This window comes from Myxine glutinosa, chromosome 2, assembly GCF_964187855.1.
Source record: "Myxine glutinosa chromosome 2, kmMyxGlut1.1, whole genome shotgun sequence".
Classification (NCBI taxonomy): domain Eukaryota; kingdom Metazoa; phylum Chordata; class Myxini; order Myxiniformes; family Myxinidae; genus Myxine; species Myxine glutinosa.
This window is the reverse complement of record NC_136262.1, coordinates 223,433,593-223,458,499: the sequence shown is the minus strand read 5'-3', so window position 1 is coordinate 223,458,499 and position 24,907 is coordinate 223,433,593. Positions and strand designations below refer to the sequence as shown.

The 24,907-nt window shown below is 40.4% G+C and overlaps 1 protein-coding gene across 1 annotated transcript in view; it reads left to right on the top strand.

Moving 5' to 3' along the window:
• LOC137420800 (insulin receptor) overlaps positions 1-24,907 on the top strand; it is a 352,072-nt gene that overhangs the window by 265,055 nt on the left and 62,110 nt on the right. The window contains exons 4-7 of the mRNA XM_078772308.1: positions 21,454-21,593; positions 22,843-22,984; positions 23,414-23,628; positions 23,847-23,964. Of these exons, the coding sequence (XP_078628434.1) occupies positions 21,454-21,593; positions 22,843-22,984; positions 23,414-23,628; positions 23,847-23,964 (615 nt within the window). The remainder of the gene's footprint in view (positions 1-21,453; positions 21,594-22,842; positions 22,985-23,413; positions 23,629-23,846; positions 23,965-24,907) is intronic.

The window sequence follows — 24,907 nt, the reverse complement described above, 5'->3', positions numbered from 1 at the left end:
ACCGCTTGGTTCCGTGCACGAACTCACGGGGACTTCACGTGTCAACAGGTAGTTACGCGTCCAGGTAACCCCTCTCGCCAAACGGGTTTCGGAACGCCCCTGTTTTCCGCGCAGCGCAAGGTCGATTCCACCTTCTGTCGTCGCGGGGCGAGGAAGAAGAATCACCGTCCTTTTCTCTCCTCGTGTCTTTTCTTCTTCCGTTTCCGGCCACTTCCGTTTCCGGCCACTGGTTCCGAAGGGCTCCTGACCCTCCCATCACAACAACCCTTAATATAATACACACGGATAAGCAACCTGAATGGTAATTCACATACATTCACATAAATATGTAACAATATATATATATATACATATACATATATATATATACATATACATATATATACATATATATATATATATATATACATATATATACATATATATATATATACATATATATATATACATATATATATATATATATATATATATATACATATATACATATATATATATATATATATATATACATATATACATATATACATATATATATATACATATATACATATATATATATATATATATACATATATATACATATATACATATATATATATATATATATACATATATATACATATATACATATATATATATACATATACATATATATATACATATATACATATATATATATATATATACATATATATATATATATATATATACATATATATATATACATATATATATATATATACATATACATATATATATATACATATACATATATATATATATATATATATATATATATATATATATATATATATATGTATATGTATATATATATCCTGCATATATATATCCTAACCCTAACCCTAACAACTAACAACGTTGTTAGGGTTAGGGTTAGGGTTGTTAGTTGTTATGGTTGTTGTTGTTGTTGTTAGGGTTGTTGTTGTTAGGGTGATATATATATTTATGTATACTAGGGCATTGCCCGTACGTGGGTGCCCGTTCCGTGGCCAAAAAAAAAAAAAAACGCTACCCGTACGCTCTACCCCGCCCGTACGCCCGTAAACAAAAAAAGCAACGCTCTTCGCTTCCGCCCTTCGCTCTGACTGAATTGGGAGAAATAATGCGCATAAGAAATCGAATTACGTACCGTAATGGCGGTCAGCTCGTAACGCGCTCAGCTCCGCTCGTCTCACATCGGCCACGCCCACGCCTACGCAACAGAGCGTTCTGTGATTGGCTGCCGGAAGATAAGTCGTCACTGTCCGGAAGTTCGCAAATCGCAGTTAGGATGAATCGTTTTAATTTAATCGCAGTTTGAATTCGTTTTAAAACATAGTTTAACGGCAACATAGTTGAAAAGCCTTGCCTTGCTGCAAACAGCTGCTGCAAACAACAACAACATGGAAGGCTGCACTGTCCGGAAGTTGGCATATCGCAGTTACGATTATTTTAGTGTTAATGGCCAATTATTCAATTAGCGCCAACGTATTTTGGCTGTTTGCAATTTAATCGCAAGGAAAAGTAGAAAGAGAAGAGGGAAAAAAAGAAAAGCCTTGCATTAACGCATTAACGCTTGCATTGCATTAACGGTTCGGCACACGTGATAGCTCGCTGCTCTCTGATTGGTTGAAGCGTTTTTTGGACATAGCTCGGTAGGTACTTGTCCGATTAATTACAAACCTTGAAAAGGCACATCCTCGGGTCCCCAGCAATATACCTGGCAAGTTTCAAGTATATCGGACCCGTGGTTGTCGAGAAACAGCGGTCACAGACACACAGACAGACACACAGAGATTGCTGGAATTATAGATAGATAGATATATATATATATATATATATATATATATATATATATATATTTATTTATTTATGTACATTTTTTTTTTTTAAATGTATATATATATATATATGTATATATATATATATGTATGTATATATATATATATATATATATTTATATTTATGTATATATATATATGTATGTATATATATATATATATATATATATATATATATATATATATATATATATATATATATATATATATATATATCTATCTATAATTCCAGCAATCTCTGTGTGTCTGTCTGTGTGTCTGTGTGTCTGTGTGTCTGTGTGTCTGTGTGTTTGTCTGTGACCGCTGTTTCTCGACAACCACGGGTCCGATATACTTGAAACTTGCCAGGTATATTGCTGGGGACCCGAGGATGTGCCTTTTCAAGGTTTGTAATTAATCGGACAAGTACCTACCGAGCTATGTCCAAAAAACGCTTCAACCAATCAGAGAGCAGCGAGCTATCACGTGTGCCGAACCGTTAATGCAATGCAAGCGTTAATGCGTTAATGCAAGGCTTTTCTTTTTTCCCCTCTTCTCTTTCTACTTTTCCTTGCGATTAAATTGCAAACAGCCAAAATACGTTGGCGCTAATTGAATAATTGGCCATTAACACTAAAATAATCGTAACTGCGATATGCCAACTTCCGGACAGTGCAGCCTTCCATGTTGTTGTTGTTTGCAGCAGCTGTTTGCAGCAAGGCAAGGCTTTTCTTTTTTTCCCTCTTCTCTTTCTACTTTGCCTTGCGATTAAATTGCAAACAGCCAAAATACGTTGGCGCTAATTGAATAATTGGGCATTATGTTTTACAACTAATAAAAACGAATTTGCGATTCATTCGCTTTCCTGCGCGTTTGTGTACGCGATGGCGATTTCTTTACCAAACTCCGGAAGCCGTTCGCTTTGGACCGAACCATTGCATGTAAATAGAGGGGGGGGATTGTCACCACTCGCAAGCCGTTCGCTTTGGACCAAACCATTTCATGTAAATAGGGGGGGGGATATAATTTTAGATATATATATAGTACGGGCATGCCCTAGTATATATAATAATAATAATTCATTTATTTTGTATAGCGCTTTTCAAGAAGCCCAAAGGCGCTTTGACAGAGTGAAAAACATAATGCATAACAATACATGAAAACGACAATATTGCAAAAAGACAAGAATCAACAGGGAAATATTTAAAGCAAAAGGAGGGAGAAGGAGAGGATATAGTCAGGTGTTAAATGCTGTGGGTTGAATGTTGAATGCAGTGTTGAACAGGTGGGTCTTTAGTGATGTTTTGAATGTGGTGAGTGAGGAGGAGTCTCTGATGATGTGAGGTAGTGAGTTCCAGAGGGTGGGAGCAGCGATGGAGAAGGCCCTGTCCCCCCAGGATCTGAATTTGGTCCGGATGGAAGGGGTCAGGAGGTTGGTACCAGCAGAGCGGAGGTTGCGGGTGGGAGTGTGTCTGGAGAGGAGGTCAGCCAGGTCAGATGGGGCCAGGTTATGGAGGGCTTTGTATGTCAAGAGGAGGATTTTGTACTGGATTCTCTGGGGGATAGGGAGCCAGTGAAGCTTGTAAAGGACGGGGGTGATGTGGTCACGGGTCCGGGAATGGGTGAGTAGACAGGCAGCGGAGTTCTGGATGTATTGGAGTTTATTGGTGATTTTTGAGGGTGAACCATAGAGGAGGCTATTGCAGTAGTCCAGACGGGAGGTGACGAAGGTGTGGATGAGGGTTTCTGCAGCCGTGGAGGAGAGGGATGAGCGGAGACGGGCAATGTTTTTCAGGTGAAAGAAGGCTGACTTTGTGATCTGTTTAGTGTATTTGTCAAAGGAGAGGGTTTGGTCAAAGACGACGCCAAGATTCCAGATGTGAGGGGAGGTGGATACTGGGATACCGTCGATGTTGAGGGCAAAGTTATGGGTGGATTTGGTGAGCGTTTTTGGGCCAATGATGATTATTTCAGATTTATCACAGTTAAGCTTGAGGAAGTTGATTTGAAGCCAGGATTTTATTTCAGTGATGCAGTTTGTCAGGATAGAGTGGGTGGCGGTGGAGATGGACTTGGTGGAGATGAAAAGCTGGATTTCATCGGCGAAGCAGTGGAATTGGAGACCATGACGGCGGATTAAGTGACCAAGGGGGGACAGGTAAAGGATGAAGAGGAGGGGGCCAAGAACTGAACCTTGGGGGACACCTTGGGGGAGGGGAACAGTGGGGGATTTGCAGTTATTGATGGAGATGAACTGGCGTCTGTCAGAGAGGTATGATTTAATCCAAGAGAGGGCAGTGCCGGTAACATTAAAGGTGGATTCAAGTCGGGTGAGGAGGATTGTGTGATCGATGGTGTCAAAGGCAGCGCTGAGGTCGAGGAGGACGAGAATGTTGAGGTTGCCAGCGTCAGAGGAGAGGAGAAGGTCGTTGGTGATTTTGAGGAGAGCAGTTTCAGTACTGTGGTTGGAGCGGAACCCGGATTGGAATGTTTCATACAGATTATTGGCAGAGAGGTGATGTTTGAGTTGAGTGGCTACAGCGCATTCCAAAACTTTTGACAGAAAGGGTAGGTTGGAGATGGGTCTGAAGTTGTTTAGGGTGTCAGGGTTTAGACCAGGTTTTTTTAGAATGGGGGTAACAGCAGCAATTTTGAGGGAAGGTGGGACGATGCCTGTAGACAGGGAGGAGTTTATTGTTGCAATGATAAGTGGAGAGAGAGCAGGGAGGGAGGCCTTGACAAAGCTGGAGGGGATGGGGTCAAGAGTGCAGGTGGCAGTTTTCATTCCTATGAGGAGTTCAGAGAGGTCAGTAGGGGAGATTGGGGAGAACCGAGACAGGGGATGGCAGGACAAGGGGGGGCAGGTGGTTGGAGGGGGAGCGGGTGCGGCGGTGGTCAAGCTGTTGTAGATGTTGTCAATTTTGCGTTGGAAGAAAGAGAGGAAGGAGATGCAGTTGTCTACTGTGAATGACTGGGTCGTGGTGTTCAGGGGGCGGAGGAGTTTGTTTATTGTCGAGAAGAGTGCTTTTGGGTTTCCGGAGCCAGAGTGGATAATTTGAGAGTAGTAGGCGGAGCGGGCGCGGGAGAGGGCATCTTTGTAGTGTTGTAGGTGGTCCTTGTAGGCTTGGGAGTGAACTGTGAGACCTGTTTTATTGCGGAGTCTTTCAAGTTGGCGAGCACGAGTTTTCATCAGGCGGAGTTCAGGGGTAAACCAGGGAGCAGAATGGGTGAAAGAAACTGTTTTGGTTTTTACAGGTGCAAGCTGGTCGAGGCAGGAGGAGAGAGTGTGGTTGTAGTAGTCAGTGAGGTCGGAAGGGGTGTGGAGGTCAAAGAAGGGAGAAGTGGACATTTTTTCAGAGAGGGTGGATGAGAATGAGGTAGGTGAAAGAGCGTTTAGCTTACGGAAGGTGATAGTGCGATAATGTCTTGGTGTTGGGGTGGGGATGTTGATGGTCATAGTGATAGCTAAGTGGTCAGAGAGGGTGAGGTCGGAGCCAGAGAGATGGTGCAAATTTAATCCAGTGGAGCAGACAAGGTCCAGAATGTGACCACGGATATGGGTAGGAAAGTCGACATGTTGAGTGAGGTTAAAGCAGGTGAGTAAATCAGTGAAGTCAGTGGTTATTGTGGAGTCAGTGGAGTCCATGTGGATATTGAAATCACCAAGGAGGAGGATTGAGGGGGAGAGGGAACATAGCTGGGTCAGAAAGTAGAAGTCAGACAGGAATGATGGGTGTGGCTTGGGAGGGCGGTAGACGACAGCCATGACTGACTGCGTGCGACCAGAGAGTTTAAAAGCCAGGTGTTCAAATGATGAGGATGAGGCGATGGGGATGAGGCTGGTCCTGATGTCTTGACGGTGGATAACGGCAATTCCACCACCTCGGCCCTCCGAGCGTGGTTTATTGACGTAGGAATATCCATTGGGTGTGGTGAGGCTGAGTGTGTAGTAGTCCAGAGGTTGTTGCCAGGTTTCGGTGAGACAGAGAAAGTCCAGTTTGTTATCCAGGATGTATTCGTTCAGGATGAGGCAATTGTTGTTGAGGGACCGGGTGTTGAACAGGGTGAGCTTGATGTTGTTTTGAACAGCAGGGATGAATTCAGGTGATTTAGCCAGGGTTCGTAGGCAGGAGGTGCGATTGGGTGCGTTGTTGTGACCAGGTGCGCTGGGACGATGAGTGGGAGTGCGCTGAGCCGACCAGAGGACGGGGATGGAGTGACCCAATTGCAAATATACAAACTTACGACCGGAGCCACGGTGAATGTACCTGGGGCGTCGGAGGAGTCCATTTGATTTGATGGCAGAGATGCATGATGGGGTGGAGCGGGTATTGAGCAGAAGGAGCCTTGCGGCAGAGTACCGCAGAGCCATGTCAGGCAGGAGCGAGGAGACGAGACGAGGCCAAGGTTGAGGAGGTGAAACAATGGTCCCAACCCATGGGAGCGGGCCCGAGGAAACGAAGGAGCCAGGTAGGTGAAGCCAGGAGCAGAGCCGGGACCAAGCAGAGGGCAGGCAGGAGCAAAGAGACGATCACGAGGCCAAGGTTGATCACGGCAAAGCAGCAAATGCAGCGGCAATCGACCGCCGCCGCTACAAATCTAGATCACGGCGGGAAACCGCCACCAAACCGCTGCGATGGTCACAACCCACGAGAGCGTGCCCGAGGAAACAGCGAGCAGGCGAAGGAGCCGGGCAGGTGAAGCAGGGAGCAGAGCCGGGGCTATGCAGAGGGCAGACTCAATGGCCAAAAAATCCGCATGACCACCAAAAAAGCAAGCAACTGACAGTGGCCCGGTCGAAGAAGCGGCGAGCATGTGACGCCTGGGTCCTCTTCATACCGGACCGGAAGCGGAGCCCTTCACTCGCTCAAACTCCGAGCGAGTATACATATATATATATATATATACATAAATATATATATATACATAAATATATATATATACATATATATATATATATATATATATATATATATATATATATATATATATATATATATATATATATATATATATATATATATATATATACAGTGGAACCTTGACTTACGAGTTTAATTCGTTCTGTGACCGAGCTCGTAACTCAATTTGCTCGTTTCTCAAATCAAATTTCCCCATTAAAATGCATTGAAATGCTATTAATCCGTTCCAGCCCGCCAAAAACCACACCAATTTTTTTTTAAATATGCAGTATATATAAAAAGATCTCGCGCCTTATATTTCACCTGTATGCAGCATACAAGTTGGCAGGATGGCCTGGACTGGAGGTACGCACACTTGACTCTAAACTGTCCAGCCTGGGTTTGAATCCCGACCCAGCTATAACCTGTCATGTCGGTGTTTCACAGGCAGGGTGATTCATCAATGTGTGTACCGCTAAACTGGGCGCCCCGTTTGCGTCCCATTAGTTGTTGGATGTTAAGAATCTCACCGTGTCTTCCACAAAGAGAAGGCGAGCTATCGCCGGCACTCTGAACAAGTTGTGGCCTGGCATGCTCTTCTCCTCTGCCGTTATATACGTCCTCCTCGGCATCTTTTTCCAGAAGAGCCCTGTCTCGTCACAGTTGAAGATTTGCTGGGGGATGTATCGTTCGGCTTCTATCTGTTCGGCAAAAGTTATAATAAAATCTTCAGCTGCCTTCACATCTGCCTCACCAAGTCGACAACACGCACACCTCGCTCATGTTTTTTGACGATTGCGTGTTTTATATCCAAGCACATCATCCTCTTCTTCTTCTCAGTACTGCCCTTGGCACTCAATTACTTAGGACCCATGGTTAAAACTAAGAAATTTTCCAAAATAACCAACATGCGAAAACAAAACAGCAGCGATATACGGCAGATATGCTTGCACGGCAAGATAACCACGTGACCGGAACCCACCTGGTGGCGGCTGGCGTAAGCTCCAAAATAACCAGCATGCAAAAACAAAACAGCAGCGATATACGGCAGATATGCTTGCACGGCAAGATAACCACGTGACCGGAACCCACCTGGTGGCGGCTGGCGTAAGCTCAAAAATAACCAACATGCGAAAACAAAACAGCAGCGATATCCCGCAGATATGCTTGCACGGCAAGATAACCACGTGACCGGAACCCACCTGGTGGCGGCTGGCGTAAGCTCGTAACTCAGATCTCGGCTCGCATCTCAAAGCAATAAACAGCCCGAGCGACGGCTCGTATCTCGGAAAACTCGTAAGTTGGTGCACTCGTAAGTCAAGGTTCCACTGTATATATATATATATATATATACATAAATAGTGGACATGGAGCTGAATGCTCATGAAATGAAAGAGCTCAGCAATGAAACTGTAGCTATGCCTCTGCCTGCTTCACTTATCCTGTGCTTTGAGTTTTCTTTACAAGATATAAACGTTTGCTTATTCCCTTGTATTCCAAGCCTTTGCACTGTATAGATTCTTCCGCAACATTATTTTAAAATAAATTCCTCATGCAAAATCTGAACTCCAGTAGCCTACAGTTCGGGTATCCCATTGCTGGCATTGAAGTTGTTTTGATATTACAAAGGATATATTCACCCGATTTAAGAAAAAAAACAACTGTTCTTGTATTATTATTATTTTTTAAGAGCCAGGCAGCTGAATAGGGATACTTAACCGGATATCACATCTGCTGTTCTTGTGACATAATTATTTGATAACCTCCAGAAGAACATTCGCCATGTGTGCCGGTATCTTTGCCAAAGCACAGAAATCACATTTGTGTTACATGGTGATTTTCTTCATGGCTAAGAGTCCTTCCTCCGTTAGAGAAAACATCACACTCAGATCGAGACTGCATTTGATTGGAGACTTTAGCAGACAAAATAATTGCAATTCACAATTTAAAAAAATAGAGTGAATGTTTTTCATTGTTGTTTTCTTTGTTAACATGCAAATGTAACTAGACTATGAATTATTGAGATCGTTTTGGCAGTGTTTTTGTAAACACCTGAATTGAGCATATGCCAAGGTCACAACTCATGAGCTTTTTCTCAGCATGCTGCTAATCCCTAACTGTCTCACTTTTAAGTCAGATCCAAAAATATGTTATTTCCATTAGTATGAATGGTTAGGCAAACAAGTCTTTGGAGCTAACTTACTTGCATGAACATTTGGTGAACTGGTGTGTTTGGTTTATTGGGTCGAGGGAGAAGCTCAACAGTCTGTTATTGTACTGCACTCTGCTGTCATGTGTTTGGACACACATTTCAGTTTGCCCTGGAGAAGGAGCTATACATTTCTAAATATTTAAATATTTCTGAAAGGATAGACGATATTTAATTCAGCAATATTAAAATTTTGGAGAACCCAGCATTTATTCTAAATATTTTATATGATAGAAATGAATATTTAATTGCCATGGTTTCCTGTTTGCGACATTGTCTTGTAAACATAAAAGATTTGGCACAGCCATCGAGGTTTAAAAGCATGGTTATCCTATTTGTGTAAAAAAGTGGCTCATGTTTAAATCTTGTTTACTTTTGACTCTTCGTTTGTTATGCAAAGATGTTTCGTGCAGTTACTTACAATCTGCACCGAATTGCTAAAAGGAATGTGGAGAAGAGTTCCAGCTGTGGTGTTTTGCTTTGCAAAGTTACAAACACTTTATAAAAAACCTAAAGTGACCTTTATTATTCCTGACACAGCACCCATTTTGCACCATTGCCAATAAACTCATTGGAAAATATAAATAAGCTGGTAAACAAAAAAGTGAGTTTCTGCAGAACCAGGGTACTGTGGCCTCGTAATATAGATTTCTTGTAGCATCTGGAGCCTTAGCTCATAAATACTACATTGTGCTTTTGCTGGGATACTGTCCATCACCACTGGCTAAAAGAGATGTCTGTCCAATTGAGCTGTTGGCAGCACTTTTCTTAAAGCTGCTAATTGGCTTGCTGAACAAAAATTTGACTTTTATTTCATGGTTGTTTCTTGTGAAGTTCGATTCAATTGTTGTGAAAATTAACATTGTACAAAGGGGAATTAAAATGTTCTCTTTTTAAAAGTCTGAGCCAAAAAACATGACTTCTATCCCGCTGGCTCCATGAAACTCACCCACTGCTGTTAAGGATTGGTTAACTGCTTGGAAACTGCATTGAAAAGGACTTAACATATGCCAAGTTTGTTTTCCGCAGGCCAAATCCTTCATGGTTTGGGGATGAGGGGTGGATAAATGTTTTGCTTCCCCTTTAAAAAACTTGAAATTTCAAATGCACTTTCATAATAATATTTGTATTCATTGTTATTTAAGTGGCATGCATGAACACATCAATCATACTAAAATACGCCATTTGTGTCCGCCTGGCTGATGAATTTTTGACGCCGATACATTCCGTTCTTACTTATCCAATCTCAACCAAACTTGACAGGATGACTAAGGGTTACATAATGAAGGTTGTAGCGCATTCATTTGCCCCCCTCCCCAAGGGGGTTTTCTGCCCCGAGCGGGTTTTCCCCACCATTGCAGTCAATGGGTTGCGTGTTTAGGTGTATAGCCAGATTAAGTTAGCTTTATCGTGGCGTTTGTCCAAATAAGAAGATTTATCGTGGCGTTTTTCCAAAGACGCTTTCAATAACAAAATTAATGATAATCGCATATTATTAATGTTATGACAAAACAATATTAATACTAATAATGTCCCACTTCCCCAAAGCGTTTTTCCTGCAGTGATAACGTGTTTAGATAGCTTATCTTTATAATGGCGTTTCCGTGTGAGCAACGGCTTCTACAGGAAGAAAAAATATTATAAACCACAAACACGTATGATTTGCTTTTTTAGCAGTCGCTAATGCTGTTTATAACACTAAAAGAAGAAATTTGGAGGAATCCCGACATCCATGAAGTAAAGTTTACTTACAGAACTGAGTGAAGATCTATGGTACTCTATATAACCCACAAATGTTGAGTTCATAACATGACCCTTTCTACCACAACCGTGGCATTTTTCGTAGCGAACCTTTGGAACTCGCTCCCGCTGTTTAATACAAAACAAAGGGAGGAAGACCGGGATGTGCTCATTTACCAAGCAGCTAGCTAGCGCTTGCCAAGCCAGCTTTTCCTTAACGGTTTTGAATTGAGTGCTTGCTCAAATGCTTCAACAACTTGGCAATCTCTTCACAAGAAACTTGGTAAATGAACACACACCTAATGTTCTTGAGATCCGACCTTCGATCGACTGTAATCTATATACCCCAAAGAGGAATGACCCTTTCTGCAGCTCCCGTAGTGTGCCGGTGTACTAGTATAGTACATTTAACACAAGATCGAAAGTCTAACAGCGGCGTAGCCAGGCTTGTAAAATATTATAAACCACAAACACACATGATTAGCTTTTTAAACAGTCTCTAATGCTGTATATAACATTAAACAAAGAAATTTGGAGGAATCCAGACACCCGTGAGGTACGTTTTACTTACAGAACTGAGGGAAGATCCACTGTCATCTAGATTATACCCCACAAGGGTTGGGTATGCACCGTTTTGTTGGAAGAGACGTAACACCGATGCTTTCGATATTTGATGATCATTTTAACAATCGGTTTGTTTGTGTTTCACACTGAATGAAAAACGTCAAGGTAGAGCGTGGCAATAATTGTGATATATGACAGGTTCGATGGTATGTTTGGCATTAAAGGCATATAAATCAAAATGGCGGTGTGTGGAGAGTCAGCCGCCGTGCCGCCGTAATGACATCAGATGTAATCACATCACGCTGTCATGTGACCAGATCCTCAGCTCTGATTAGTATTCGTTTGAGGGGACATGCATACATACATACATACAGATGGACAAACACTGTTCTAGAAGGCTTTGCCCTGTGGGCTACGCCGTAAAAAACAGCACTCTATTCGTATTCTATTTTAAATAATTATAAAATATTTGAATGAGATTCATTTCTTCTTCCTTGGATGATTAAATGTAATGTCTCAAAATGCTGGGGGTTTTTTCCTTCTTTGATAAAATTACAGATTTTATCTGTAAAATAAAATTACAGATATGCAGTGTCTGTGTGTCTTGTCACTGAAATACTCCTTCAAACTTTTGTGAAATCGTACTAAATGTCTGGTATGTACATATCTCTCCCGTGTGTATGTCCTAAGCGTATTTCTCTTTTTACATTTTTTATGAAAAAAAATTCCTTTGGAGTGTGTATTGGTAGAAACGGGAATTCAGTGTAAATATTCAGTGAGCAGATGTCGCAATGGGTGCAGCTGGTAATCTCGACAACCTCGTTCCATTCTATCAACTAAGATTTCCAATCCATGCTTGTTGTACCTCCGAAGTACTGCTCGGGAGTGAAGGTGATATTATAAAAGCTCAATTGGGAAACGGGTTTAGGCATGTTTTGGACCAACAGCCTGATGGAATATCACCAAAGTTCTTTCCATACCAACCGACCACCTCCAGGCACCTATCCCTCTCCACATTCTTTATTCAGCTCCCGACCTTCCCCCTCTCTCAATGCATCCCAAAGCTTTGATTTCAGCAATTTCCCACAGCATTTCATTCTGGTTTCCCATTCGATGAGCAGCATCCCATTCGATGCAACACCTGCTATTGATATATTCAGTGACATAATCTTCATGAAGCTTCTGTTCGATGTCATCATTGTTCAAGATTTTTGAAACATACTCTTGCCGTAAATATGCATGTGTAGTGATGTGTCAAACTGAGATATGAAATACGTCTATACGTATGCTGTTGTTTCTACCATCAATTTGAGTGTGCATTTTTTCATGAAAATACAAACATAATTTCACAAACAGATTCTTTTCTTGGTTTTTGGTGTTCATAACCACTAATTTGACATACGCTTTGGATTCCTTGGGCCTGGAAACATAGGATTAGCATTTAGAATGAAGTTTCTATGTCAATTAGTCAATTAGCTCTCAAGACAAATGATGAATTGCGAAAGATGATGGGAATATTGCCTGTGATTGATGCTGTGAAGAGGAACAGGTTGAGATGGTTTGGTCATGTATTGAGGAAGGATGAAAGTGACTGGTTGAGAAGAGTGATGGAAGTTAATGTAGAAGGAAGTAGAGGACGGGGAAGACCGAGAAAGACTTGGCTAAAGATGGTGGAAGAAGAAATGCGGGCAAGGGGGTTAACAAGGAGAGATGCAGAAAATAGGGCAAAATGGAGAAGATTGTCATGGGGACCGCAAGGCTAACCCCCGCTCTAGCAGGGAACATGGCCTTAAAATGCATGTTGTTGTTGTTGTTTCTATGTCAATTACAAGCTGAGATATTCGGAAATTCTTATTTTATGGTGGCCATTTTGAAAATCCAAAATGGCGGCTATGCAGGCAGGCAAATCTAAACATTGATTTTTATATTGCTAATGCCATAAGCTTCTCAAAAATGTACTGGTTTGCTAATCTCCATAAAATATGAACAAAAATACATAGTGAACCTAACGAAATGGTGTTATGGCTGAAATTGTAAAATTGAGCTGAGGTACAACCTGTATGTCTGTGCAAATTGCTGTAATATATAATGAACATTCCATCAAGATACCTTATGTGTAGTCTTTCAAACAGATAATGGGGGGTTGTTAGCTGGTACCCATAAAAACACAGTATTCTTACAATGTTTTACAATGTCGCCACTTTTTAAACCAAATAGCAACATTCCAGAAACATGCGCACAGGGGCAGGGATTGGGGGAGAATTTGGTTAGATTTGGAAGGAGGGTTTGGGAATGAGGAGGGATGGGTAGCTGACCTAATTATGGCGCCCTGCTATCAATTTCTGGCTGACAGCCTTCCTGAACGCAGGGTCACTTGAGTGTAAGTTCAACATTGTTCTGACATTACAATATTGAGATTGTTGTCAGAGGGGCTGCAGTATGGCATTGACCTAGATGTACGCACTCCCGCCTGTAAGCTTGGGCTTGGGTTTGAATCCCGGCCCAGCTATAAACTTCCATCCTGGTGTTCTACAGGTAGGGTGATTCAACAATGTGTGTCCCGGCCCTCGGATGGACGTTAAACTGGGTGTCGCATCTGCTGGAATTTGGTGGTGGATGTTAAAGATTCCACGGTGTCCTTCGTGAAGAGTTGCCGAGCTATCACCGGCACCATGTCCAAATTCCGACTCTGACTTCCTGAGCCTTAGTGGTGACCCGACCGGGATTGTAGCCTTGTAACTTCTTCGGGATGATGATGATGATGACGATGACTATGACTATGACTATGACTATGACTATGACGATGACGATGACGACGACTTTCTAAAACATATATTTGTATACATATTCGAGGCTCGTGACATTTTAAAATGTGAAATGGAGTATTGAACAACAACTTTGTTGTTGTTGTTGTAGTAGCAGTAGTAGTAGTAGTAGTAGTAGCAGTAGCAGCAGCAGCAGCAGCAGCAGCAGCAGCAGCAGCATTGAACAACAAATTTGGAAAGACACTTTTGAAAGTTTCTGGAAAAACACTAAATGTGTTTTTCTGTTTTTGCACAGTAACTAGCAGCAAGGCAATGGCACCCTTTTATGCCTGTTTCTTCATCCTTCATAAGCACTACAAGTGGCCAGTTTATGCTGTAAGGCTTTCGCAAATCAGAGAACTCTCTGTTATAGAGAGAGCGAACTCGGGTGAGAGCTACTGGGCACAGAGACTCTGTCTTACCAGCACCCTTGTTGACAGGAGACCACGGGAAAAACATTGGCTTCACTTAAATAAATGCTGCACTATTTAAAATCGAATTCTCCCCTGCAATATCTAGGGTGACAGCTCAGAACTTGATGTGTGCACGGTTCCTTTGATGTGTATGGTTCCTCCAGTATTAATCAGGCCTCATATCCGTGAGAAAGATATAACAAAATGGAAACAAAATGGAAATGAGGAATAACATTGGACCAATATGAATGAGGAATAACATTTGTCCATTGGACCAAAATGGAAATAACAAAATGGAAATGAGGGGCTGTGGAGAGGAATGGGGATGAGTACAGTGTGGCTGCCTTAGGGACCCACAGCCTGGTGTTGGTTAGGGACCCACAGGTCATTAATCCAGCACATTGGATTTGGGTAATTAACCATGATGTTAAAAAAAAATTTAAACATTTTTGTTTTTAGTTTGGTGTGTGCGGTTGGTGGGATAAGGTGGTTCTAGGATAATGAGGAATGCACAAACACCGACAACACATTATCTTTAGACGAGACCCTGTCACAGACATCACAATCAGCACTGATGTATACAATGACCCATCCATACTCAACCTATCCAAAAGTCTTGCCAATATCTTTGTAAATCATATTATACCCATAACAACAAGAAACAACAAGAAGAAATAAAAACAAGTATACCGTGTTCTCTGAGGAATGTTCTGAAGGGCATATGACATGGCTGGATTTAGCCCTTGAATATTATACTTCTCTTGAACATTTAATCATACCATTGGACCAAATTTTCATTTGGATTCACGGCCTTGTAGCATACCTGCCTGTCATACTGCTTGGTCATCAGCTTGCCTTTCACCCAGTGCCATATATAATGAGAGTCTGGCCATCTGCTGAGCTCGACGCTTCGGGATGTCATTTGCCGAGCCATGTAATGTGATTTTCAGGCTGAATTTTGTTACACATTCAATTACCGTCGCGTAATCAATACTGCGTATTAGCGTCGGATTATTACGCATTAGTGTGTTAGTGTATACGTTTGTTATTATTATTGCCGCATGATACTACTATTATTATTGTTGTTAATATTATTACTTGCAAAATCGAAGATTTTTCAAGTATATTGGTCTGTTGCGTTTGTGGTTCTGTCTGTCTGTCTGTTTGTTTGTTTGTTTGTTTGTCACCGGCCTACAGGTCACAATTCTAAACCGATCGTCACGAAACTTCACCAAGTTGTATAGGTCGTCCCATTTGAGAAGCCTGTTGTTTTTGGGGTCAAAAGGTCAATAGGCCAAAGGTCACCAACTTTGCCAAATTTCTAAAATCCTCAATTTTCATCCGATTGACTTGAAATTTGAAGAGGACTTGCATATCTGGTCACTGAATTCAATCACCAAGTATATTTGAGGTCAACATAGGCCAAAAGGTCAACATAGGTCAACGTAGGCCAAATTTCTAAAATCCACAATTTTCATCCAATTGCCTTGAAATTTGAAGATGACTTGCATATATGGTCACTGAATTCAACCACCAAGTATATTTGAGGTCAACATAGGCCTAAAGCTCAACATAGACCAAATTTCTAAAATCCTCAATTTTCATCCAATTGACTTGAAATTTGAAGACCACTTGCATATCTGATCACTGAATTCAACCACCAAGTATATTTGAGGTCAACATCGGCCAAAAGGTCAACATCGCCAAATTTCAAAAATCCTCAATTTTCATCCGATTGACTTGAAATTTGAAGAGGACTTGCATATCTCGTCACTGAATTCAACCACCAAGTATATTTTAAGTCAACATAGGCCAAAAGGTCAACATAGGCCAAAAGGTCAACATAGGCCAAATTTGTAAAATCCTCAATTTTCATCCAATTGACTTGAAATTTGAAGATGACTTGCATATCTGGTCACTGAATTCAACCACAAATTATATTTTAGGTGAACATAGGCCAAAAGGTCAACATAGGCCGAATTTCTAAAATCACCAATTTTCATTTGATTGACTTGAAAATTGAACAGCATTTGCACATTGAGTCACTAAATAGGGAAACAAAATATTTTTGAGGTCAAAAGGTCAAAGGTCAACTCAAGGTCAACCTTACAAAATCATTTTTCATCTGAAAAATCGTCACTTTTCTTCCTGTTGACCCGAGCTTTGATCAAGATTGTCAATTTTAATCTTGATGAAATGGCAATGGATTTTTTTTTCTTGGGGGTGGGGGGCGGATTTTGCAAGTACGTGCTCCGCATGACGTCTTCTTTTTTGTCTGTTTGTCTGTGTTTGTCTGTCTGTTTGTTTGTCCGCACAGAATAAATATGATTTTCTCTGCAACCGTTGGTCCGATTGACAGGTAATTTGCACCATAGGTGCAACTCCACCTGTAGAATTTTTTCAATGATAATTATGACGTCATAGGTCACGTGGTTCGGCCGCCATCTTGGAAAAACCGAAAAACTTTGCAGGTCTATCTCGGAAAGCGTTGAATAGAAAAAATTGAGACATGGCTCATTGTAAAGAACTCTCCATGGGGAATAAAATATGTTAATGACAATGTCATAGGTGCCTCCATTATGATGTCATAATTCGACAAGTACAAAACTTCATCCGATCAAGGTGAAATTTCTTGAGCATAATCTATGAATAAATTAGTTCAGAAAAAAAAATAAATGATGACGTCATCGGTCACGTGGTTCGGCCGCCATATTTGTTTTAACACAAAAGCCTTCAAAACCACTGAAATCCTGGCGAGGGTTTGCAATCCCTGATTTCTCTTTTTCTTATTTATTTTGTAATTAAAATGCCATGCAATGTGGAAGGACCTATTAAGCTGCTCTATACACCTTAACATGGTATGTGTTTAAAACATGGGAATTCTTCTGGACTCTTTGTTGTCAATTATCCTAATTGACTCAGGAGATCATGACGAAAATTTTGGTGTAACACATTCCACACCAGAAAGCTCCAGTAGAACTCAACAACAACAACAACAAAAAAAAACACACACACACACACACACACACACACACACACACACACACACACACACACACACACACCATCCATTTGTAGTAGATATATGAAGCACTTGTCAGAAATGTCTGATGATGCACCACATATAGAGGTAAAATTAATTGCTTTATCTGTAATTTTATATTCAAGCTAATGATCAATTACATTAGAAAATGTCTATCCATTGTATAATTAATTATGTTTTGATTAGCACCTCTGTTTAATTGTTGGCATGGTCTCCACTGAGGTACAATTAGGGGCATTGAAAGTACAGATGATAGGGGAAAGGGACCAATGTTCTGCTTATGTAAGGATGCAAATATGGAGTACTTTGGTGTACAGTGAAAAAGGACTCATAATTTATGGATATTCCTAATGCATGCACATTATGTGTCCATCAACAAAATGCATATGATGTCACTAATTAAAATGATATGACATTGCATGAGGATTAGAGAGAGAAGGAATGTAAACACAGTCTGTAAAATCCTCCAAAAAGTCATGACAATTAAATGTATTGTATTTTGGTGGAGAGGTTGAAAAAAATAATCTATGCTCTGGATATATATATATATATATACAGTGGGGAGAACAAGTATTTGATACACTGCCGATTTTGCAGGTTTTCCCACTTACAAAGCACGTCAAGGTCTGTAATTTTTATCATAGGTACACTTTAACTGTGGAAGACGGAATCTAAAACAAAAATCCTGAAAATCACATTGTATGATTTTTAAGTAATTAATTTGCATTTTATTGCATGAAATAAGTATTTCATACATCAGAAAAACAGAACTTAATATTTGGTACAGAAACCTTTGTTTGCAATTACAGAGATCAGACGTTTCCTGTAGTTCTTAACCAGGTTTGCACACACTGCAGCAGGGATTTTGGCCCACTCCTCCATACAGATCTTCACCAGATCCTTCAGGTTTCGGGGCTGTCGCTGCGCAACACAGACTTTCAGCTCCCTCCAAAGATTTTCTATTGGGTTCAGGTCTGGAGACTGGCTAGGCCACTCCAGGACCTTGAGATGCGTCGTACGGAGCCACTCCTTAGTTGCCCTGGCTGTGTGTTTCGGGTCGTTGTCATGCTGGAAGACCCAGCCACGCCCCATCTTCAATGCTCTTATTGAGGGAAGGAGATTGTTGGCCAAGATCTCGCGATACATGGCCCCATCCATCCTCCCCTCAATACGGTGCAGTCGTCCTGTCCCCTTTGCAGAAAAGCATCCCCAAAGAATGATGTTTCCACCTCCATGCTTCACGGTTGGGATGGTGTTCTTGGGGTTGTACTCATCCTTCTTCTTCCTCCAAACACGGCGAGTGGAGTTTAAACCAAAAAGCTCTATTTTGGTCTCATCAGACCACATGACCTTCTCCCATTCCTCCTCTGGATCATCCAGATGGTCATTGGCAAACTTCAGACGGGCCTGGACATGCGCTGGCTTGAGCAGAGGGACCTTGCGTGCGCTGCAGGATTTTAATCCATGACGGCGTAGTGTGTTACTTATGGTTTTCTTTGATACTGTGATCCCAGCTCTCTTCAGGTCATTGACCAGGTCCTGCCGTGTAGTTCTGGGCTGATCCCTCACCTTTCTCATGATCATTGAGGCTCCACGAGGTGAGATCTTGCATGGAGCCCCAGACCGAGGGAGATTGACTGTCATCTTGAACTTCTTCCATTTTCTAATAATTGCACCAACAGTTGTTGCCTTCTCACCAAGCTGCTTGCCTATTGTCCTGTAGCCCATCCCAGCCTTGTGCAAGTCTACAAATTTGTCCCTGATGTCCTTAGACAGCTCTCTGGTCTTGCCCATTGTGGAGAGGTTGGAGTCTGATTGAGTGTGGACAGGTCTGGAGACGGCTTTGCGGTCGGTCTTTGCGGTCTTTGTGGTCGGAGACGGTCTGGAGACGTCTTTTATGCAGATAACGAGTTCAAACAGGTGCAGTTAATACAGGTAATGAGTGGAGAATGGGAGGGCTTCTTAAAGAAAAAACTAACAGGTCTGTGAGAGCCGGAATTCTTACTGGTTGGTAGGTGATCAAATACTTATTTCATGCAATAAAATGCAAATTAATTACTTAAAAATCATACAATGTGATTTTCAGGATTTTTGTTTTAGATTCCGTCTTCCACAGTTGAAGTGTACCTATGATAAAAATTACAGACCTTTACGTGCTTTGTAAGTGGGAAAACCTGCAAAATCGGCAGTGTATCAAATACTTGTTCTCCCCACTGTATGTCACTGGTTGTCCAAGTGCAATGTGTTATAAAGCCATTATTATTTTGTTTCGGTGGCATAATGGTTAGAGTGTCCCCTCTGAATCAGGGAAATCAGTGGTTGGCACTCTGGCCGGGTCATTCCAAAGAATTTAGAAATGGTGCATGCTGTTTCCTTGCCCAATCCTCAGCATTTGAGAGGTTATAGCACAGACAAACAGTGCTGGTAAGGCAATGGCAAACCACCTAGTATAACTCTTGTCATGAAACAGCTTCAGCAGCACGCTCTGTAAAGAGAGTATGGTACATGTATATTTATTTTGATTCCAAAAGTGAATCTTAATTTTATGAATGTAAGTGTAGTTGTGACACAATGCATTATTGGGTAAAATGCCAGTGGCATAGAAAAGGCCCCTTTATATAAGGGTATGTGCCATGTGGCAAAGTAGAAAAAAAGAAGGGACAATTCATAGCTTATAGATAATGTCGAACAATTAAATAGAAAAGAAGGGACATTCAAAAAATCTCGTGTGTATGCTGTACTACCCTTGTGTTCTTAGAAGGAACCAAGTAATGCTCTAGAAAAGTTATTATAAAGGGGGTGCCAATTTGATTCATACACCTGCATGAAGAATTAAATGTATTTTATTAGCCAGATGTAGGGCGTCCCTCCATATAAAGAGAGGGGGGGTACTTTGCGCCTCCCTTTGATTATAATTAATAAAAAATATAATTAATCAAATATATACAATAATTATTGAAGATGATATAAAATACTTCAAAAAGGAAGAAAAAAATTATTCAACCCAGATGGGACTCAAACCTACACTCCCCAGCTTGGGAGTCTGACGCCTTATCCATTAGGTCATTAATACAGTGCATTGGATTTGGGTAATAACATTTTGAAGAGTTATAAAGTGTGTATATATTTTTATATATTTATTTATGTATGTATATATATATATATATATATATATATATATATATATATATATATACACACACACTATATAATATATATATATTTAAATTTAAAGCAAAAACTATCGCATGTAGGTGGAATTTGTTTTGAAAGCCATTAACTAGACCTATTGGTCGATGTATATTCAAAGTTTCAGCCAGTTTCAATGTATAGTCTTTGAGATATGAGCGCCAACACATTTTTGGCGGACGGACGGATGGACGGACAGACACCAACGTAATTTCGAGGATTTTCTAAATAAAACTCAAGAATGTGGATACAGACTTTGCTGAAATTTGGAACACATTACCTCAACGTACAAAGCATTTACTTCTGAAATTTGCAGCCCATTTCATCCAGTAGAAGCTGAGAAACGTATTTTCCATCCCCAAGTTAAAGCTGCATACAGAGAAACTATCCCTTATATAAAGGGAGGGGCGCTTTGTGCCTCCCTTTGATATGTAGTTTGTTTAAAATTACAAATAACACATCAGTTATTTTCAAAAAGTGGGAGAGCAAATTACAAGTGTGTAACTCGCTGACCCCTGGGGGGAATGCGTGACACTGGTTGGAAACGACGTATAAAAATAATAACTTATGTGCTGAGTTTCGCTGGCACAGGATCATGCTTGAGGGGAAACGTTTTGATTTCCCCCTTGTATTAATAATTGTGGTTTACGTGTGATGTTTTTGATAACTTAGGATTTGTAGTTAGGCTTTCATTTGCCACAGCGCTATTTATATTTACTGACTGATCTCTCCACACCCCTTCCAAACTCTTGTATTGTTTCCTTCAGCATTATATGTACTCGCTGTGATGGGCCGTGCCCTAAAGTATGCCAAGGAAGTGTTGAAATCAATTCACTAAATTCAGCTCAAGATCTGCAAGGATGCACCGTCATCGACGGAAACCTCACAATCAACATTCGAGGAGGCAGTGAGTCGCATGGCTTTCTCATGCACTGCATCTTCATGGCATACAATTTGCTGAGACATTGAATTATATAACATACCAAAAGGTTGTGTTTTTCACAAAGTGCATCAATGTACCATATTTATTTGGCGTATAAGCCAATACTTTTTTCCCGGAAGTCCGGGCCTCAGCTTTTACTCAGAATCGACCCTTCTGATTATATCTATCCATCCTTACAACGTCATCTTAAAATGCATCCCGTGAAGTCAAGCATGTCATACATGGCAGCTTTTAAGTTGGAGGGTGTTAGGTTCACTGAGGAAAATGGTGGGAATATGGCTGTGCATAGGAAATACAATATTACCGAGAAATGTGTTGTTTGGGACTGGCAAGATGTAATGCGCTATGAGCCAGTGCTGATAATGATTGTGTAGCATGTTTTAACTACTGTACTTCTATTGTCTATATGATGACAAATATGTTGAAAAACTATTTACATTCCTAATTTATCCAGAAGGAAGTCCCACAAAACAGCTCATTACTACTCATAACCCTGGAAGCCTATTATGGGGGCTTATAAGATGTAGATGGCAATGCGATGCGATGCGTTGTGACAGTGTCAGGGAGGAATTAACACCTACGTATATTGTCCTAACCGACTGACAGTTTGACGAACTACCATAGTTGATAGAGCTTTGTCTTGTACTACAAATCGACTTATCTATGAATGAAGGAAAGAAAAATGAGGAAATTAGATAATTCGACTTATGTGCAGAAAAATATATTTTGTCTATCTTTCTTATTCTGTCTGTTTGTTTGCCTGTCAATCGCCTACAGGTCACAATTTTAAACAAATCCTCACGAAACTTCACCAGATGGTAGAGTTTGTCATAAGGAAGAAGCCTATTGATTTTGAGGTCAAAGGTAGATTTGTAAAATTGTCATTTTTCATCCGATTGACTTGAAAATTTAACAGCATTTGCATATTGAGTCACTAAATTGGGAAACCAACTATTTTTGAGTTCAAAAGGTCAAATCAAGGTCAAACTTCTAATATCAACTTTCATCTGAAAAATCACCAATTTTAATGTTAATGAAATGGACAATTTGATGTATCCATGGCAACTTTTTTTGGGGAGGGTTGGATTTTGCAAGTATCCTGCGCTGCATGACGTCTTCTTGTTTATTTGATTAAAATAGTACCACGGTTTATATGTATTCACTTCTTTTTTTTTTGTCAAAGAAGTTGACTTTGCTGCTGCCTTTTCCCCAGACATTGCAGCAGAACTTGAGGCAAATTTGGGTCTGATTGATACCGTGACGGGATATGTGAAGATCAAGCAATCACCAACATTGGTGACGTTGTCCTTCCTCAAGAATTTGCGTGTCATTAGAGGAGACACACTGGACGAGGGGTATGAAACCAGTATTTGTTTGGATAAGGTTGCTTGAGTCAAAGATTTACTTCTATTCGGTGGTGTTCTATTGAAACTTTAGAATTCTGACACAATGGAATTTTGCCTATTATGGGGCTTCTAAGATGCACATCATTGTGTCAATATTTCATGCAAATTACATAAACTTTTCTTGGTACGAGTATTTCATATTTTCTCCATTTATGACGAAATGCGTTGATGTTCAAAATTAATTTTAGAAGAACCGAAGAACCTATTGTAAATTTTGTTATTGGTGAATTTGTCACTGCTTTGTTGAATTGAATGCTTGTGGATTGTGATACGTTCATCTCATGTTGTTTTCCAAACTTCTATTGTGAAATGATTTGCACGATCTCTGTTTGGCAGCTTCTCATCCTGCCATTTTATTAAAATCCATGTTCTTTCCAGGAACTATTCTTTTTATGTCATGAACAATCAAAATCTTCAGCAGACATGGGACTGGAACAAGCACAACCTGACAATATTGCGGGGCAAGCTGTACTTTGCCTTCAACCCCAAACTTTGCATGAGTGACATTCGGCAAATGGAGAATGTTACAGGCACTCGGGGTCGCCAAGAGATCACTGATCTCAACCCTAAGAAGAATGGGGATCGTGTCTCTTGTAAGTTCCACTTATGCCAGTGGATATAAAGTAGTATTTGAACTATTTGGTCAGTAAGAATTTATTTATACTTGTGCATTTTCTCTATTTTGACATGAAGTTGTTTGATATATTGAGTTGCACCTTGATATGAACCTGAAAGGAATTTTTTTTATCCTCGGGAAAATGAAAATTATTCCGCAATTGAATTATTCCATTTACCATGCTTCCATTTTCAGGTCACTCAAAAATATTGAAGTTCATGTACAATGACACTACAGCTGATACAATAGAGCTCAAGTGGGATCACCACAACCACCGAGACCTACTCAGCTACTCAGTTTACTATAAAGAAACGTGTGTACCTCTTTTATTTTAACTGTTGGACACCACTCTCCCCCCTATTCCATCTCCAGGCACTGCATGACATCATCGCTGAGGGCCGAAGAGAGCCTGGCGATGACGCGCAATGAAAGGGAAATTCTCAGTTTTTACTCTGTTTGTTTTCTTTCTTGCTTGTTTGGTCATGCAATATCTCAGCCATCCTTTGAGCTGGGAAGCTGAAATTTGGGCAAATAGTGAACAAGAGCTTTGGCAAAAACAGTATATATATATATATATAAAAAAAAAGAATCAATTGATTGATTACTTTATTATTATCGATTTATTAATTACTTATTTCTTTTATTTCTCATCTGGGCAATAGCTCGGGCACCTTTTGAGCTAGGAAGCTGTTATTTGGACACAACAGTGACCAAGGGCTTTAGTGATCAAAGGTATTTTTGATTTATTGATTAATCAATTCAATTCATTATAGTATTAGGGTGGAGTCATCTCTTTTTTTTTTTCTTTTTTTTCCATAAATATATATACAGTCAAGTGAAAAAGTAAGTACACCCCATGTAAAGTTTTGACTTTTTCAACATATTTCAACATGCAGCTATTTGATCTTCATTTCAACAACTGATAGATAAAGGTGATATAATATAACAAATATCATGAAACATTTACATCTTGTAGTCCATTGTATAGTTTAAATAAACATAAATGCAAATTTCGCATGTGAAAAAAGTACACCCCTACATTTATCACTACTTCAAATACTTAAAATTAGAAACAGGTGCACCAGCTCAGGTGCAAATGATTAGAACATCGTCAGAGAGGATCTTGGAGGAACCTGGCTTATTTAAACCTCAGACTTTTTTTTTTTTTTTTTTTTTTTGTATACAGAGTCGAGGCTCGTGAAAGAGCTAACATTTATCAAAGAAACAAATCAAAGAAACAAGCAAACAAAGTATAT